General features: G+C 38.3%; 1 protein-coding gene across 7 annotated transcripts; it reads right to left on the bottom strand.

Annotated features, from left to right (window-relative positions):
* Positions 1 to 62: 62 nt before the first annotated feature.
* On the bottom strand, positions 63 to 18,129 carry LOC107850062 (RNA pseudouridine synthase 5). Of its 7 annotated transcripts, none has more exons than XM_016694528.2 (15): positions 17,909 to 18,114; positions 17,768 to 17,825; positions 17,666 to 17,693; positions 17,528 to 17,574; positions 17,356 to 17,446; positions 12,315 to 12,483; positions 11,338 to 11,422; positions 3,045 to 3,129; positions 2,816 to 2,891; positions 2,610 to 2,677; positions 2,420 to 2,489; positions 1,407 to 1,482; positions 892 to 985; positions 685 to 760; positions 63 to 333 (listed from the first exon to the last, which is right to left on the bottom strand). In XM_016694528.2, the coding sequence occupies exons 1-15, from the start codon at positions 18,027 to 18,029 to the stop codon at positions 212 to 214; spliced, it is 1,266 nt and encodes a 421-aa protein (XP_016550014.1). In that variant the 5' UTR covers positions 18,030 to 18,114; the 3' UTR covers positions 63 to 211. The 7 variants fall into 7 exon arrangements, with proteins under 7 accessions (XP_016550014.1, XP_047257775.1, XP_047257779.1 ...); XM_047401819.1 differs by having other exon boundaries at positions 17,356 to 17,441; positions 17,666 to 17,683; positions 17,909 to 18,111; XM_047401823.1 differs by having other exon boundaries at positions 17,356 to 17,441; positions 17,909 to 17,965.
* Positions 18,130 to 18,803: the final 674 nt, after the last annotated feature.

Genomic DNA, 18,803 nt, shown 5'->3' with positions numbered 1-18,803 from the left:
TTTTATTTCTAGGTTGCGCAGTTATTGTGATGGTCATAATAGTTGTCCTACGCCGCTGTAAAGATCGCACTAAAATTGTTTCCGTTCTTGTTTAGATATAAAAATCTCCATCTCTTCTTTTTTCCAAAAATCTTTTGATCAAGAAATCGAAAACACAAATTACACGAAAGTTAATCGGAAATCAGCCGTCCAGGAGGTAGTGTAAGCTTCACTACCAAGCTAATGGCACAAGTAGGGGCACTAAATGTACTTCTAGCTGTAGTTTGGCTGGTTCGCCCTGCGTTCTTCTCGTGTTTGAAGGATAGCTGGAAGAGGTGCTGTGATTTTGATAAGCTGCAAGACGAACAATTACTGTCAACAAGTTTAATTAGAATTGAGATGTCTAAGCAAGGTAGCCTTGTTTAAAAAACAATTTCAATTGTTAAACATGATCCTCTTTGTATATTAGCCAAAACTGAACTTGTCCCAGCCCAAATCTGATGCATCGAAAGCTTGATTCCCAACCCAAATCCAACGTTTAATCACTCTAGTTCCATAGATGGACCAAAGGAAATTGATGAGTACATGCTCAAGGTTTGTATTAAGATCACACTCAAGGTAGTAAGGTCCCATTTCGCAAAGTCAGTGCTGCTAAGTGCTACCTGATAAAGGTATAGAGTGATAACAGCAATAAAGTAAACTAACAGTTTACACTGTAGCAACACTGTTCCATCAAAACAAGCATCTCAGTAAAATACTCCTCTGATTCAGGGATGTTAAACTGCAAATGAATAATAATATAATTGCTAGGGATGTAAATATGCAAATGTAGCACTGAAATTACTGATTTTGGTTTGATCAGTAATATCAAAATTACTGGCTTCTAAAACAATATTAAGAAAAACAACTAACCTCATTTATTATCGGGTGAATAAGAACTATTTGATGTGCATGCAGGTTATATCCGGAGTCTCCAGGAACAGGATTCTCAGGCCTTCGATAGCCACTTATAAGAAAGTAAAACCAAATAGAATCAGATCATGATATTAGTAGCAGACAAAGCTACTGTTCTTGTTTGAAGTGATTAGATAGAATAAACATTCAGCTACTTTCTGTTTCAATTTCAAGTAATTTGACTATCTTCGCAATGAACATGAAAGATAAAGCTTTATTTGGTCTAAAATAGGCATTATGTATGAACTAAACTATTAAAGAATTCTGTGAACTTGTTGTCTATAACTGTCATGAAAAAGGTGACAGTCGAGATTAGTACTTTCTCTCGCTCTAACAGAATAACCAAAGATGGGGAATAAGGGTGATCTGGATAGCAAATTCAATTAGTGTTTACTACTATGGAAACAAAAAGATGTGGCTGAGAGACTATCTAATTAAACTGAATACCGACAAATAAAAGTGCAATTTCGTACCCATCTTTCTCAAAACTTTCACTCATTACAGGATGAAAGCACTTTGGTTGCCCACCAGATACATAGAGAGGATCACCTGGTAAGATAACAATTATTTATAGATCATAAAAAGAACTAACGGAAGAGCTGCTGGGCAATAGTAGTAATACTCTATGCGAAGAAAAGCTGTCTAGCATGCACAGGTATGTTTATACACAAAGATTAATCAATTGTGGTTGGTAAGTTTGATAAGGTATACAAATTATATTTTCGGAACCAATCTCTTTCAACAGACCCCGTAGGGTCTATGAAGGCACTATGACTGTTGACTAGAAGTTAAGCTTGCACAAAGTTACAATTAACTCAGGGATAACAATTCTTAGCCTTGGACTGATCACATAGTACAGAGACGCATACTCGGTAATAAAATCTGAACACCAGATGTTTGATGTGAAATTTCATAATGAATGATAAAGTAAGGAAATACTAACTGCTCCTTTTTAAGCTTGCAAGGGTTTGTCAAAGGAACAAGTATCTAAACCTGCATTTAGATATCAATATTTGATAAGTAAATCATTTTTGCTTGGCTATAACCTAGAGGAAGAAACACATTCCGGTGCCACACAGTTCCAATAACATATTTACGTTGTCGAGGGCCTCATATCGACTTCATCAGAATGGTCATTGACATTTATGTAACAACAGCAGATGCATAGTCTACATGCTTAGTTCAGGACTCATTCTCTTATCGTAACCCAATGCATACACTTAAGTTCTTCCATCACCTTTTCTCCTTTACGCGTGCAGTTAGGTAGATACTTACTGATATGCTTTCATAGAACTAAGAACGACAAATGTTTGCAATGCACCATCCAATGTGGAGTACTGGCCGGCTGAAGATGGAGAACTTTCGTGTGTTTTTTCCTTCTTTTGTGTGTGTTTCTTTTAGAAGATGCAAACTGATACTTCTACTTCTATGATTATATGCTTTCTTTTATGATGCCGGACGATAGATAATAAAATTTCAGAGTTACCAATAAGTGGAAGCCCAATGAAAGAGAGGTGGATGCGGATTTGGTGTGGCCTTCCAGATTGAATTTCAACCTGTTAAAAATGAACAACATTAAGGAAAGAAAGTATTAATAAGGTTCCTTCTTCTCAAGGTAGGGAGGGTTAAGGAAGGTGGCTATAACATAAAATTTCCTATGTCTTGACTTCTAATACCTGAACCAATGTGCAGTTATTTTCCGAATCTCTTTCAAGAACGCGAACACTGCTCAGAGCTGGCTTCCCTAGAAAAAGGATCAGAAAAAAAATTAAGCGAACCCTAGTGTCCTCCTGAAGCACCACATGAATGATAACAACTGAATGGATCTTTCATTAAAAGTTAATCCAGGAAATGTTTTCCCAAAACAAATAAATTTGAAAACCTGAAGGAGAAGCAACATACAAGCCTTTAGCAACTCCAGAATATTTAATTGTACCAATTGGTTGCTTGATGACAACCTATCAGTCAAAATTACTTTTAAATCCAGTAATCAGATGGATTGACTTCCTTAGAATAGACACTCCAACAGAAAAAACCAACATGAGGTGAGAACATGCATAAGAGGACAAGGAGGAGGGGCAATGAGGGGGAGAATAATGCTATGCTATTACCTCATCCATATCCATCACACCACTTACTAGGGCCCGATATATCTTGCAAATCTTCCTCATTGTATTGCACTCTGAGTTGGTGTGTCTATATAGTATATTTCAGCCATTGTTGACAAAATGATCCACATGAACAAGATAAAATATGTATTAATTATAGCAGAAAAGTACAGGAAAGGGCAAAACTTTCAATAAGTAAATGATGTTCCTGAATTTTCCTCAAGGCTTTTTATAGGTGGTCCACAAGTACCATTCCAAAAAGTATTCTGTTCACCCTTTTCAGATAGGGATTTCATTTTTCTTTAATAACTGCATTTCTTCAGAAGATTAAAATATCAAAAAGGTACGAAGCAAATGCCAAGGAAGAATGCAACAGAAAGTAAAGATTGGACCTAACGGCTGACTTTAGTCTTATCAGCTATCTTCATTTTATGACACAATAAGTCAATAAGCATGCAAAAGTAAAGGTGAACTGCAATAAGTCTTTCTACGTTGATAAAATAAAGTCTTTCTACGTTGATAAAAATACATTAATTTTTCATACTGGTCTCACTGCTCTTTAATCTGTAAAAACTTGGTTTCTCTCCTTTTGGGGGTTTATAAATGGAATAGGCATGATTTCGTAAAGGTGGAAAACTGTATAATCAACAAAGACAGAATACCCAGTGTCCTCCCACAAGTGGGGTCTGGGGAGGGTGAGGTGGGGTGTACGCAGACCTTACCTCTATGGAAAACTGTGTAATCATAGAACTTAATGTTAGATGTAGTGAATTTGACTTGAGAATTTCAAGCTTCTATAAGTGGACACCATGTCACTTGTTAAGGGACATAATGTCTAAAAAAACAAACTAATTTTGCACCCAACTTTGTTTTGATAATGCTAATTTGGCACCCAACTTGATTGCATTCTAGAAAGTTCCAAGAAAAACCAAATTAGAGAGTTGGATATTTAAGGGGATCAAATGACCTATAATATCCTATGCATTGACCAACTGATTCATACTCTTCAGAGGCTGATCCAATGGCCTCAACAGTGTGTTCTATTAAGTGATGTTGATGGGCAAGAGAGTTGCTAGGATAATTTAGAGAATACTTGGTCAAAAGGTAAGAGTTGAAGATTTGATTAAACCCAAAATGATTTGTTTCTATCACCTCTACAAAGTCTGCTAAAGGTTGAAAGACAATCTTGTTCTCACCTAACACCAAATCAAGTCTACTAAAAAGGTTCAAATTTCAGAGAACAGGGTGTGTATTGTTGCAAACAGAACAAACTGAAGAACTTAACTAACTTTGAGGTGAGTGCTCTCCAACCATTGGTGTGAGGAACTGAGTGAGTGGGTAACAAAAGTTGCTGCTTGTGAGAACTAACTCTGGAGTATCTTATATACCAAATGTATCAATGTAGAAAGTTTGGATGTTCAAATTACCAACTTCCTATTCAAATTTTACATAGGGAAAGATGAATGATGAATGATGAATGAAGCTAATAAGAGTTCCAAACAAATAAAGAACTGTTGTGGATGCGTGGAAGCCAATTCAATTATGTATTTAATTTTAGTTTTAGTAGCTTTCTTTATTATTCTGGAATAGGATTTATGTTTCATAGTTTCATAAGGATTAGGATTAACTATAGTTATCAGTTTTGAGTAGGGTTTACATTTCCTACTTCCATAAGGATTAAACTTCCTATTGTTGTAATAATACTCCTATTTAAAAAGGGTTTGAAGGAATAAATCAGTAAGTCGTATTTTAACAAAAAAACGAGATCAGAGTTCTCTTCCACTGAACTCTTAAGGTTTTAGCCTCCCTAACGAGATGAATTTATATATTGCCTTGTGACTCGATCCTACTCTAAAGATCCTAACAATTTAGTATCCGAGCCATTTAAATTAAGTATTCAATTATATTTTTAGTAGCTTTCTTTATTATTTTGGAATAGGATTTATGTTTCATAGTTTCATAAAGATTAGGGTTAACTATAATTATTAGTTTAGAATAGGGTTTACGTGTCCTACTTCCATAAGAATTAGACTTCCTATTACTGTTATAATATTTCTATTCTTTAGAGGAATAAAACAGTAAGTCGTAGTTTACAAAAAAAAACAAGAGGTCGGAATTTTCTCTTCTATTAAACTCTAAGGTTTTAGCCTCCCTTTAATGAGCTGAATTTATATATCTCGCCCCGTATCCTAATAATTTGGTATCAGGGCCTAAAGCTCGATTCTTCTCTACAGATCCTAACAATTTGGTATCAGAGCCTAACACAATGGACGATGATATTGATCCAGATTCCAGAAAGAAAGTGTAATTTAAGAAATCCTAATGGACTCTAAAATTGCAGCAATGGAACAACGCCCTAGCGAAAGAATTGTCCAAGTCATCCAAGAGCAATTGTCTAGCTTAAGAATTGGCTCTACAAAACCAACAACCCACAAACTTGAGTCAAGTAGTGCCCCGACGAAGCAGATTAACAATTTCTACTACTAAAGGCAATACTGCCTATTCAATTGGCCAATCAGAATCATCCAATAAGAGGCAATTCCCATTTGACAGTGTATACAACGATGGATTTTCCTACTTATGACGACACCAACGACCCATTAATTTGGGCAAATTGTTATGAACAATTTTTTGAAAATCAACATACAACGGAAGTGATTGGGTTTCACATGTTGGGAGAAGCACAATTATGGTAATATCAGCTTAAATGATCAAAGGGCCCCATGAATTAGGAAGAATTTCAGAAACATAGTTTCCAACGATTTAGACCTCCTGAAAGCAGCAACCCAGTGGGCGAATTAGTCATGCTTTGGCAAACTAGTTCAACTAAAATTTATCAACCTTGGTTTCAAGAAAAGTTGGCTAGGGTTGGAATTGGATGATCCAATTGACACTATTCCAAAATTTCTAGATGACTGCCCTGAATATCGAGCTTGGAACAAGTTATTTCACATGAGGAGAGTAATGTTGTGAATGTATGGAAGCCAATTAAATTAAGTATTTAATTATATTTTTAGTAGCTTTCTTTATTATTCTAGAATAGGATTTATGTTTCATAAGGATTAGGATTAGCTTATAGTTGTTAGTTTAGAATAGGGTTTCTCACAAGGATTAGACTTCTTATTGCTATAACAACACTCCTAGTTAAAGGGGGTTTGGAGGAATAAATTAGCAAGTGGTAATTTAACAAATAATCTCAATTCTCACCCTATCTTTCTTGGTATGGCCACACGTCCATCACAACATCCTCATCTCTACCATCTTCAACTTTTGGATGTGGGAGTTCTTAACTGACCAATACTCCGCTCTATACAACATAGCCGGTCGGACTACCACTATGTAGAACTTACCTTTAAGCTTTGGAGGCACCTGCTTATCATATAAAACTCTCGAAGCGAGCCTCTATTTCAACCATCCTACCCCAATACGGCGCGTGACATCCTCGTCAATCTCACCATTTCCCTGAATCATAGACCCCAGATACTTGAAATTTTCCCTCTTCTGAATGGTCTGAGAATCCAGCTTCACTACCATGTTCGCCTCCTGCGACACATCACTAAACTTACACTCCAAGTACTTCGTCTTGGTGGCACTCAACCAAAATCTTTTAGATTCAAGGGTCTGTCTCCAAATCTCCAACATATCATTAACTCCTCCCCGAGTCTCGTCAATCAGTACCACATCATTAGCAAATAACATACACCAAGGCACCTCCTCTTGAATATGTCGCGTCAAAACATCCATCACCAAGGCAAATAAAAACGGGTTAAGAGTGATGCAACCCTGTCAAAACCGAAAAGTGCTCCGAATCTCCACCTGCCGGCCTCACACGAGGCTTCAGCCATCATACATGTCTTGAATCGACCTAGTGTACGCCACGGGCACCCCTCTAGCCTCCAAGCATCTCCACAAAATCTCCCTAGGAACTCTCATCATATGCCATCTCAAGATCAATAAACACCATGTGCAAGTCCTTCCTCTCCCGAAACTGCTCCACAAATCTCTTCACAAGGTAAATGGCCTCAGTAGTCGAGCGACCTGGCATGAAACCGAACTGATTCTTAGAGATAGTAACGATCCTTCTCAGCCTCAACTCTACTACTCTTTCCCAAACCTTCATTGTATGACTCAACAACTTGATACCTTTATAGTTGCTGCAACTCTAGATGTCTCACTTGTTCTTATATAATGGAATCATCGTACTCCACCTCCACGCTTCAGGCATTTTCGCCGCCCTAAAAATGATGTTAAACAACCTTGTCAACCACTCCAAACCTGCCCCGCAAGGGCTATTCCAAAAATCCACTGGAATCTCGTCTGGCCCCGTCGCCCTACCCCGACGCATCGTGCGAATAACCCCCTTGACCTCCTCAACCTTGATACGCTTGCAATAACAATGATCGTGACACTTCTCAGAATACTCCAAGTCTCCTAGCACGAAACTTTTATCCCCCTCGTCGTTCAAAAGTTTATGAAAATAAAACTGTCACCTCTTCCTAATGAGGGCATCCTTAACCAACATTGTTCCATCCTCTTCCTTGATGCACTTCACTTGGTCAAGGTCACGAGCCTTCCACTCCCTGGCCTTGGCAAGCCTATACGACTTCTTATCCCTACCTTTCTCCTCTAAAGCCGCATATAATCTCTCAAAAGTTGTTGTCTTAGCCGCCGTAACCGCTAACTTAGCCTCTCTTCTAGCTACCTTATACTCCTCCTTATTCGTCTGCCTCTCCTCGTCATTCTTGCTTTCAACCAACTTAGCATAGACCACATTCTTAGACTCCACCTTCCTCTTTAACTTCTTTGTTCCACCACCAGTCCCCTCGATGCTTGCTAGATCGACCTCTCGAGACACCAACACCTCTTTAGTGGTCTCCCTAATGCAACTGGCAATTGTCTCCCACATACTATCCACATCCCCTTTACTCTCCCAAGCCCCCTTAATCTTCAATTTTCCCCCATTTCCAAAGCACTAGCCAAAGTCAAGCTACCCCACTTAATCCTGGGACGAGCCTCCACACTCTTTTTCTTTTTGCCCTTATTGATTACCAAGTCCATCACCAACAACCTATGTTGAGTCGAAAGATTCTCGCTAGGTATGACCTTACAGTCTCTACAAATCTATCTATCACCCTTCCTAAGGAGCAAAAAGTCTATCTAGGTCTTGGCCACCAAACTACGAAAGGTAATAAGGTGTTCGTCCATCTTTGAGAAGCTCAAATTCACCACCCACAACCCAAAAGCCTTAGCAAAATCCAAAAGAGAAGCTTCTCCTTCATTCCAATCCTTGAAACCGAAACCGCCATGCACATCATCATACCCTCTCGGTAAAGACCCAATATGCCTATTGAAATCCCCTCTAACGAAAGCATCTCCGTGCTTGGAATGCCTCTGACCACCTCATCCAAAGCCTCCCAAAAGTTCTTCTCCTCCTCGTCCAAACCTACTTGCAGAGTGTAGGCACTAATAACGATCAAAAAAGATCCCCCCAATGACCAACCTAATAGACATCAACCTATCGTTAACCCGCTTAACCTCCATTACTTGCCCCCGAAGCTCTTTATCTACTAAGATACCTACCCCATTCCTATGCCTCATGCTACTTGAGTACCACAACTTATACCCATCCACATCCCTCGCCTTAGAGCCTACCCATTTGGTTTCCTGGACACAAGCTATACTAATCTTCCTCTTCCTAAGAATCTTCACGAGCTCTATGAACTTACCTTGAAGAGTCCCTATGTTCCAAGACCCAATTCTCAACTTGGAATCTCTCTTGTCCCACCTAACCCTACTACTCCTCGCCCCCAACCCCAAACTCGACCCTAGACCCGACCCAGACCTCAGCCCTGACCTATGACATGACCCTAGTCCACCATCTACCACAACTTAATAAGATACGAAAGAAGAAGAAAAGGAAAAGAAAAGCACGACAAACAAAAGGGAACGACTAAAATCAGATAGGTGCCACTAAAAGGACACAATGATAATAATGGACGAAATTAGCAAAGAAGCGAGAATCTGTGACCACTATCCACTAAGGAACAAACAAAAGCTGGTAAGCATTGATAATCGCAATCAATACCCACAGATGCTAATTAATACCTCCTACTAAGTTACAAAGGCGTAAAAAAGCGACGAGGGCTCGCTTCACCGAAGGGAGAAAAGTAAAGCGAAGCGCACACTTTCTTCAATTAAAGCGTTATTTAGTACAAAATTTAAAAACATTAATTATGCATAGATAAATAGACAAGAAAATAAATAACACTATAAATAGCCAAGAACTCAATAAATAACATAATCTTTCAATTCTCTTTTGTGCCATTGAATAAAGAAAGAGAATTACTACAAAAGAAAACAAAGCAGTGAAAAGTGAAAACAGAGACACAAAATAGACAACAAAAAACAAAAAAAAAACGAAGATTAGGAAAGAAGAGAGTAGTTCAGCCTAACACACCTTAGCAATTGGAACAAAAACCCTAGCAGCAGAGGAACGGAGAGACAGAGAAGAAGAAGAAAAAGAGAAAAGCTTACCTTGATTGAAGTCGACGAAGAAAATGCTTTTGAAAGAAGTCCAGCAGTAGCACAATTCTTTTAATCGGAATTTTTTAAAAAACTTAGTAGCATAAAAGCGAGCTTTGTATCACTTTTACCTAGGCCATGATCCTCATTTCAGAGGCCCAGAAACATGCGCTTTTTCATCACTGTGTCGCCTCAAGGCATTAGAGCGGCATCTTTTCGCTTCGCCTCGCTTGTCGCTTTAAGCGACGATGTGAGCGCTTTTCACAACACTGTCTAGGAGAGATAAGATTAGGAACGAGGATATACGGGGCAAGTTGGTAGTATACGTGGTAGAAAAAAATGAGGGAAATGAGGTTGAGATGGTTAGGAAATGTGAAGAGGAAGACCACAGATGCCCCAGTGAGGTGCGAGAGGTTGACAGTTATGAGCCTAAGGAAAGGTAGACCGAAGAAGAATTTGGAGAGGTGATTAGACAAGATATGGCACATCTTCCGTTCACCAAGGACATGACCCTAGACAGAAAAACATGGAGATCGAGGATAAGGGAAGAAAGTTAGCCGACAATTGAGTGATTTCTCTCATTCTTGTGGGAGAGCATGGGTTTAGCTTGGAGTACCTTATTTACTCCCTCTTCTCCTTTTCAACATTATCATTATTATTTTATTATTATCTTATTCTTCAACTTTATCACTGATATTGTTCTTTTCCTTTGGTTATCTTACTATTTTTGCCGTCACTATTTTCTTAGTATTTCTATCCGAGTTTCTTTCACCTTATATTTTTCAAACCTATTTTGAAATGTTTTTTCTTGAGCCGAGGGTCTATCAAAAATAACCTCTTTACCTCTCCTCAAACAAGACAAATGGGATCACACTGGGTATGTTGTTCTCATTGTGTTCTTACTTTCATATAACACAATCTTTAAATTCAGAAGTTTTAGTTGACAAATATCTTCACACATTGTTAGAATGGTCAAACTGAAATTTAAAGCAAAAAAACATCTTTGCCTAGAACATTCCCCAGATAAAAGAGAACAAAGAAACAAATCAACCTCAGTATGTTGGAAACAATTAAAGTATAAGGTTGATAAGTGAATGGTAGAACTAAAATACCAAAATACTCAAACACTTGAGATCACTAAACAATTAACCCTTTTGTAAGTATAAAAGTAAGCTGAGTTTTTCTCTAGAACTCCAATTACGGAGACAATTTCTGAGCTGGTATAGGCCTTTAAACAAGAGTTTTTTTCTATTAAGCCTAATGAAAAACCAAAGAATCTGGACAATCCAATGTTTGGCAGTGTGGCAGAATGTCCAACTTTTTTTTTTTGACAAAGGTAACATAGCGGAATGTCCAACTTTAATCAAGAGAGAATTTGCATGCCAAATTAACAAACATTTTCAGAACAATAATAACATTAACAAGAGTACTTGATGCATAGGTGTCCGACACTCGAACATGGACAGTAAGCTGCGTAAAGGGCAGCCCAGTGCACTAAAGCTACCGCTATGAGCGGTGTCTGGGGAAGGTCCCACCACAAGGTTGTATTGTACGCAGCTTTACCTTGCATTTCTGCCAGAGGCTGTTTCCAAGGCTTGAACCCGTGACCTCCTGGTCACATGGCAGCAACTTTACCAGTTACTCCAAGGCTCCCCTTCAGACAGTAAGCTGCCTATATTGTGTTATTATAGTGATGCTCTTAATGATATGGACAATAGCAACAAATGTAAAGAAAAATATGGTATGTCTAAGTGGCAAAGCAAATCCAACATACTTGTCTCCAACAACTGCCGTCCCCTCGGCAAAATATGCTGCAAGGCGAGATTTACCAAGCTTTGTTTTTGCACAGAGCAGTATTCCTGGAGCATTCCATAAAAGAATTAAGAATGTTCTTTCTTGCTTGATTTCAGAAGGAAAAAAAAAAGAACAAGGAACTGTTACATGAAATTTTTATAATGTTACAAAGTGTCAATAGTTCCAGTAAAAAGCTGTTGCATGACAACTTGACTTTGTAACCGTTGCTAGATCTCGGAAATAAGATCACGATTAGACAACTGTCAGATCCTATAAGGAAAAACCGAATATGAAATTCACATTTATAAAAAGCAACATGGTGAAATTAATTTTTGCTGATTTCAACTAAAACTAGGCAAGAATAACGGAGACAGAGCACGATTAAAGGAACCTGTTGGAAATTATATGCAGAATGCCATGGAAAGGTTTTTTTCCTAAGATGGACTAGTATACAATTTTCAGATCATTCAAAAATTCAAGACTGCACTTGGAAATCCAACAATCATGAAACTAAAAGTCAAACTGAATGACGATTAACATTTAAGGAACAAAAACAATGGAAGAAACCAGCCAGCATTCTCTTGTTGCTGGAAATCAATATAATCATAATTATTCATCAAAATGTAACAAAAACAACATCATTATCACTTTGATTCAATGTTGTCCAGAATTGGTTGTTTTTCTGTTTTATTTGCAGGATGGAGGAGAAAGATATCTACAATTTTAATATATTATTATATTTACATCTAGTAATTTTGTTTACTAATTCAAATATAAAATTCTCTACTACCATTCATGACAGGTTTATGTAGTTCTGTTCTTTTTAAATAAAGGGACATGGCATTAAATGAAAGATTACCCATCTTACACATTACACTCGGAGCAAATATTCGTTTTTTGCTCTATCAGTGTACTTGGAGCAGAAAATCATGCACTGATGAACCTTAGATAACTCACCCGATGTACCCCTTCCTAGGCGATGAACTGGGACTGGATGTGTTTTTTGACAACCTGATGAAGTGGCTGTCAGCTTGCACGCATGCCACTGGAGTTGTGTCAAGACAGTCCGCTGCTGGTATAACCCTCCAGGAAGAACTTGCAAACCAGAAGGTTTATTTACAGCAATCTGAAAAGTGAGAATACTAGCATGAATACCTTTGGCCCATATAGGATAGTGTGAAAAATTCCCTACCAGCTTTGCTACATAAGCTCTTTCTTTCATTTGTACCTGCTTATATATACACACACATACATACATATATATACTGCATTCTCTTTATATAGCTCATAAGACTTCCAACCACAAGGCTCCTTTATTTTAACTTGCCCAGTTTAAAATTTTCATTCAATATCAGAATTTGGAATGCAAGTTTAATGACGTGAGGCTGGAGAATGAGGTGGTAGTGAAGTTGGAATCTCAGGTGGTATGTAAGAGGAATAGTTTCAAGTATCTCGGGTCCGTGATTCAGGGTAACGGTGAGATTGACGAGGATGTCTCGCACCGTATTGGGGCGGGATGGATGAAGTGGAAGCTCGCTTCGGGGGTGTTGTGTGATAAGAAGGTACCGCCCAAGCTTAAAGGCAAATTCTACAGGGTGACAGTCCGTCCGGCCATGTTGTATGGAGCGGAGTGTTGGCCAGTTAAGAAATCCCACATTCAAAAAACGAAGGTGGTGGAAATGCGGATGTTGCGTTGGATGTGTGCGCTAACTAGGGGGGATAAAGTTCGGAATGAGACTATCAGGGAGAAGGTTGGTGTGACTCCAGTGGAGAATAAGATGCGGGAAGTCCGATTGAGATGGTTCGGACACGTGATGAGGAGGGGCATGGATGCCCCGGTTCGTAGGTGTGAGAGGCTAGCTTTGGATGGTTTTAGGCGGGGTAGGGGTAGGCCGAAGAAGTACTGGGGAGAGGTGATTAGGCGGGACATGGACTGCTCACTGAGGTGAGGACATGACCCTAGATAGGAAGATCTGGAGGACGTGAATTAGGGCAGAAGGCTAGGGTCAGTTTGGGTCGCTAGTGTAGGGAATTACTTGGTGGGGGTATTATTCTTGTTATGATACCTTGTTTCATGCTTTATTACGAATCTGTTTACTTTTCTCTGTTTTCTATTACTTGTGAGTGTCGTATTTATGTTATGCCATCTTGTTCTATGCTTTACTATGAATTTGGGTAGTATTCCGTGTCTCGAACTGGAGGTCTATCGGAAACAACCTTTCTACTTCTTTAGAGATAGAGGTATGGACTGCGTACATCTTACCCTCCCCAGACCTCACTATGTGGGAATACACTGGGTTTGTTGTTGTATTCAATATTAGAATTGTGCCGGTGGAAAGAAGATCTATCAGTTAAAAACAACTATGACTCAATTTCAAACAAGTTGAGTGACTATACAGATCCGTTGTATCCATTCCATTCATTTGGGTTTATTCGAATACTGGAATTTGCCTACAGATTATCTAAAGGGGTTCTTCATATATCAAATTTATCCCTAAACTGACATACAAATCTCTAACCAAACTAAAAAGACTCCTGCAAACACAGATCATAATGTAAGTGTAACAACAATGATTAAATCTTTATTTCCAACAATTTGTACTGCCTATGATACTTTACTTTCCTTGTGTTTTTTTTCCTTGTTAAGTCCGTATGGATTTGAAGGTATTGTAGGTTCTATTGAGACAATGTCCATAAATTTGATTTTAGGTCAACGAAGAAGTTAAAAGGAAGGTGGAGGTAAGAAGGTGCTTATGCTAAGTTGGTTGTAAGCAAGGATGAGGAGGAGAAGCAGACGAATAGGGAGGAGTATAACTTAGCTAGGAGAGAGGCTAAGTTAGCGGTTACGGCGGCTAAGACAACAACTTTCGAGAGCTTGTATTCAGCTTTAGAGGAGAAGAGTGGGGATAGGAAGTTGTATAGGCTTGCCAAGGCCAGAGAGCGGAGGGCTCGCGACCTTGACCAAGTGAAGTGCATTAAGGGGAGAATGGCAAAGTGTTGGTTGAGGATGCTCTCATTAGGAAGACATAGCAATCCTATTTTCATAGACTTTTGAATGACGAGGGGGACAAAGGTTTCGTGCTGGGGGACTTGGAGAACTCGGAGGGGTGTCACGATTATGGTTATTGTAGGCGTATTAAGGTGGAGGAGGTTAAGGGGGCTATACGTAGGATGTGAAGGGTTAGGGTGACCGGGTCAAACGAGATTTCCGTAGATTTTTGGAAGAGCACTGGCGGGGCAAGTTTAGAGTGGCTGACAAGGTTATTTAACATTATTTTTAGGGCAGCGAAGATGCCCGAAGCTTGGAGATGGAGTACAATGATTCCATTGTATAAGAATAAAAGGGAACATTCAGAGTTACAACAACTATAGGGGCATCAAGTTATTGAGTCATACTATGAAGGTTTGGGAAAGGGTGGTAGAGTTGAGGCTGAGGAGGATCGTGACTATTTCCAAGAATCAGTTTGGTTTCATGTCAGGTTGCTCGATTACTAAGACCATTCACCCCGTGAGGAGATTAGTAGAGCTGTTTTGGGAGAGAATGAAGGACTTGCACATGGTGTTGATTGATCTGGAGAAGGCGTATGACAAAGTCCTTACGGAGATTTTATGGAGGTGCTTAGAGGCTAGAGGCGTGCCCGTGGCATACACTAGGTCGATTCAGAACATGTTCAAAGGCACAAAGACTCGTGTAAGAATGATGGGAGGAGATTCGGAGCACGTTCCTATTTTGACAAGGTTGCATCAAGGATCGACTCTTAGCCCGTTTTTATGTCTTGGTGATAGATGTTTTGACTCGGCGTATTCAAGGGGAGGTACCTTAGTGTATGTTATTTGTTGATGACGTTGTACTGATTGATGAGACTCAACGAAGAGTTAATGATAAGTTAGAGGTTTGGAGACAGGCCCTAGAGTTAGGTTGAGCAGAACCGAGAGGGAGTACTTGGAAAGTAAGTTTAGTGAGTTGCACATGAGGTTGACGTGGTGGTGAAGTTGGATTCTCATGCCATTCAGAAAAAGGAAAGTTTCAAGTATCTTTGGTCTATGATACAGGGGAATGACGAGATTGATGAGAATGTCACGCACCGTATTGGTGCACGGTGGTTGAAATGGAGGCTCGCTTCGGGAGTCTTGCGTGATAAAAAGATGTCTCCTAAGCTTAAAGGTAAGTTCTACAGAGTGGCAGTCTGTCTATGTTGTATGGAGCAGAGTGTTGGCCAGTTAATAACTCTCACATCCAAAAGTTGAAGGTGGCGGAGATAAAGATGTTGCGATGGATGTGTTTACCAAGAGAGATAGAGTTAGAAATGAGATTATTTGGGAGAAGGTGGGAGTGGCTTCAGTGGAGGACAAGATGCGGGAGATAAGGTTGCGATGGTTCGGGCATGTGATGAGGAGAGGCACGAATGCTCCAGTCCGGAGGTGTGAGAGGCTGACTATGGATGATTTTAGGCTGGGTAGAGGTAGGCTGAAGAAATATTAGAGGGGTTAGTGAGTAGGAGTTCGTCCGTAATAATAGGTAAAGTGCTTTTGTTGTTCGTGATGTTTCGATGTTGTCTTCGATTTCGTATAAATAGTTTATAGTATTACATTGTGGGTGCCTTGTTTTCTTTATTATCTAGCAATGTGTTATCCAATTTTTGTTGTGTGTTGTTATGTTTTCTATTTGTTTGTTTGTTATAATGTTATTTGTCTGAGTCGGGGAACTATTGGAAATAGCCTTCCTACTTCATCTGAGGTTGTGGTATGGATTGCGTACACTTTACCCTCCCCAGACCCCACTTTGTGGGAATACACTGAGCATGTTGTTGTTGTTGTTTCTTTTTAACACTTTTAGTCATCCTAGTGTATATTATATGAACTAGTATATTTGGAGGTCTACGTAACCAAACACTTGAGCTACTTGCAACTTCTATTGGTCGTGATTATTTTTAATTTTTTCTAAAGTTACATGAGTGGATATCCATTTTAATATTCACATTTCTACGATACTCATCAAATGGATATGTTGGACTTGAGAGACCCTACATTCACTCCTATATGATATTGTTGGTCTCACAGTTGTCCAATAGGTTACATTACCCTAAAAGGCTAAAACCTAGAAATCTGAATTGTTTGCATGTAGAGGCCATAATCCAATCTAATTCTACATAGACCTTATATGTTCTAACTTCTATTTATCCCAAAACTCTTGCTAAGTTGAATGTTTCTCCATAAATCATAATTCAAACTTTCCATTGACCCTTTTATAGTTTCAAATATTGTTTGTGAATAGTGAACACTATGAAAATCCATCTTATATATTATTGGTTAGCTTATCTATAACCAGGATAAACAAAGTAGAACACAGTGTAAACATACAGTTATGATAACATCTTGACTAGTTTTATGCTAGTTGTAAACCCATCTATGAGTTTATAACTTCCCCCAAAAAAGAAACATAAGGTAATGTGAGACATAAACTTCCAAAGGTCAGTGATAAATTCTCCTTAAGTCAGGTGATCACATCACTTAACAGGATATTGAATAAGATAAAAAGAATAGCAACAAAGTTTGAGAACCACAAAATCTACCAATGTGGTTTCTCTAAGTTCTGACTGTTAAACCAAATTCTCTAAGAAAACCACTTCACAAGATGGTTTTCCAGCAGGTGTTTTACCACAAAGACAAGGAAACTGGCTTTATCTTATTGTATTTATTTATTTTGGGAAGGATGGAGCTAGTAGAAAGATTTCAGTCTGACTTAAGGTTGGTTATGACTGGAAAGAAGTGTGTCATTTTCTCCTTATAATGTAGGCATTTGAATTGCTCAAGCTCAATATGCATCTAGATGTCTTTAACTTTCCCATTGATCGTTTACCTGTGTAATCAAGTCTAGTCCTCTCTCTCAAGAGTTGAGAGATCATCAAGATGTGGACATTAATCTTTCCTCTTGAATTTCCCAGTTTCCCTCAATCGCATAAACGTGAAAACATTGATAACATCAATTTTAATTTACCAAGTAGTCATCTTCAAATAGTACTTGTAGCAAGTAAGGTGCATCAGGTTCTCTCCAAGGAAGGCGATGATAAACTAGTTTAGCACCTGCTCTGCACATCCAAAAACTACACTTGAGATATTAAATCACGCAACATATGCAGGCTAAGTCTTGGGAAAAAAACAGAAGTGACCTGAGTTCAGTATCTGGTAACGTAACAACTTTACCATCAATTGTGATCTGCCAGCCAGAATTAAACATGGCGAAGCTTTATTCATAATCTCAAAATACATTAAACACCCAAGTTTAACCATTTCCTTGATGAACTAACCTGTTTATTTTGAATTCTCTGCAACCAACTGCTCAATAGTTTAATAATATCTGAATCTTCAATAATACAAGCAAAAAGGAGATTGGAAGTTGATAATCTTACCCTTGTAAAGGAGCTGAATTTTTGTACTTGCTGAAGTAGAATTCGATCAGTGTAAGACCTATTAATTTTGAAACAAGTCAAGAAGAAGTTTGTTGGAAAACTGAGTTAATTTATGTATGTAAAAAATAAATAGAGGGCGACCAGAATCGGTGGGTCGGACAATGTCATGGTAGGTTAATCCATCATTAACTTCTGGCCACGCCACTCCAAAGTAGGCCTCAGACGCCTGCGAACCAACTTCTGTTTTTCTCCGCATCCACATTTCCTAACTCCGACCAGGAAAATATCGCCGGAACCAACAGGTGTTTATTTGAGTCATAAAACGATGGGCCGCTTTTTCTTTTTTTATCATATGATCGGGGACAGGGGTGTTCACGGTTTTTTTTTTTTTTTTTTTTTGGTTAAAATTCAAACCAAATCGTAAATCGAATCAAATCGATTAAAAAATCAACGTTTGATTTAGTTTAGTTAGGTTTGGTTTTAAATTTTAAAAATTGATACTATTTAGTTTGGTTATAATTTTACTTAAAAAAACCCGTGAAAATAATTAAATCGAACCGATAATTTTTTTTATATATATTATGATTATTTATATATAATTTATAAATAAAATATAAATAAAATATAAATATTTGATTAAATTTAATCTTAAACTAAATTTTAATCTATATCTAGTCCAACCAATACTTTAGCCCAATTGCCCAAACTCAACCCCAACTCTATATACTATACTAATAAGTTAATCCTATGGTCCCTACCTCACTTTTTCTACTTCATCTTTCACAATACGTAATACATCAACTACTGCTTCTTTTGTTCTTCATTGTAAGACAGCACCGCATTAGCTTCTGTTGTTGTTCATAGAAAGCAAACGATAAAAAAAATTTCTTTTCAATTTTTCATCTCACAAGGAAAAGCAAAAATAAAGATTGAAGCTTGGGAAGTGAAAACTTTAAATACAAGATTATTAAAGCTTGGGAAAGTAATTTTTAATTTTTTTATTCTAGCTACCTCAACTAATTTTAATTTTATTCAA

This window comes from Capsicum annuum, chromosome 12, assembly GCF_002878395.1.
Source record: "Capsicum annuum cultivar UCD-10X-F1 chromosome 12, UCD10Xv1.1, whole genome shotgun sequence".
Taxonomy (NCBI): Eukaryota; Viridiplantae; Streptophyta; class Magnoliopsida; order Solanales; family Solanaceae; genus Capsicum; species Capsicum annuum.
Note: the sequence above shows the minus strand (reverse complement) of the source record. Positions and strands in the feature narration are given on the sequence as shown.

Coding starts and splice junctions, on each gene's coding strand:
- LOC107850062 (XM_016694528.2), bottom strand. CDS start 18,029: ATGTGGATGCGGAGAAAAACAGAAGTTGGTTCGCAGGCGTCTGAGGCC. Junction 2,678..2,815: donor GTATGTTGCTTCTCCTTCAG/GTTTTCAAATTT, acceptor TCCTTTTTCTAG/GGAAGCCAGCTCTGAGCAGT. Junction 1,483..2,419: donor CATTGGGCTTCCACTTATTG/GTAACTCTGAAA, acceptor TTATCTTACCAG/GTGATCCTCTCTATGTATCT.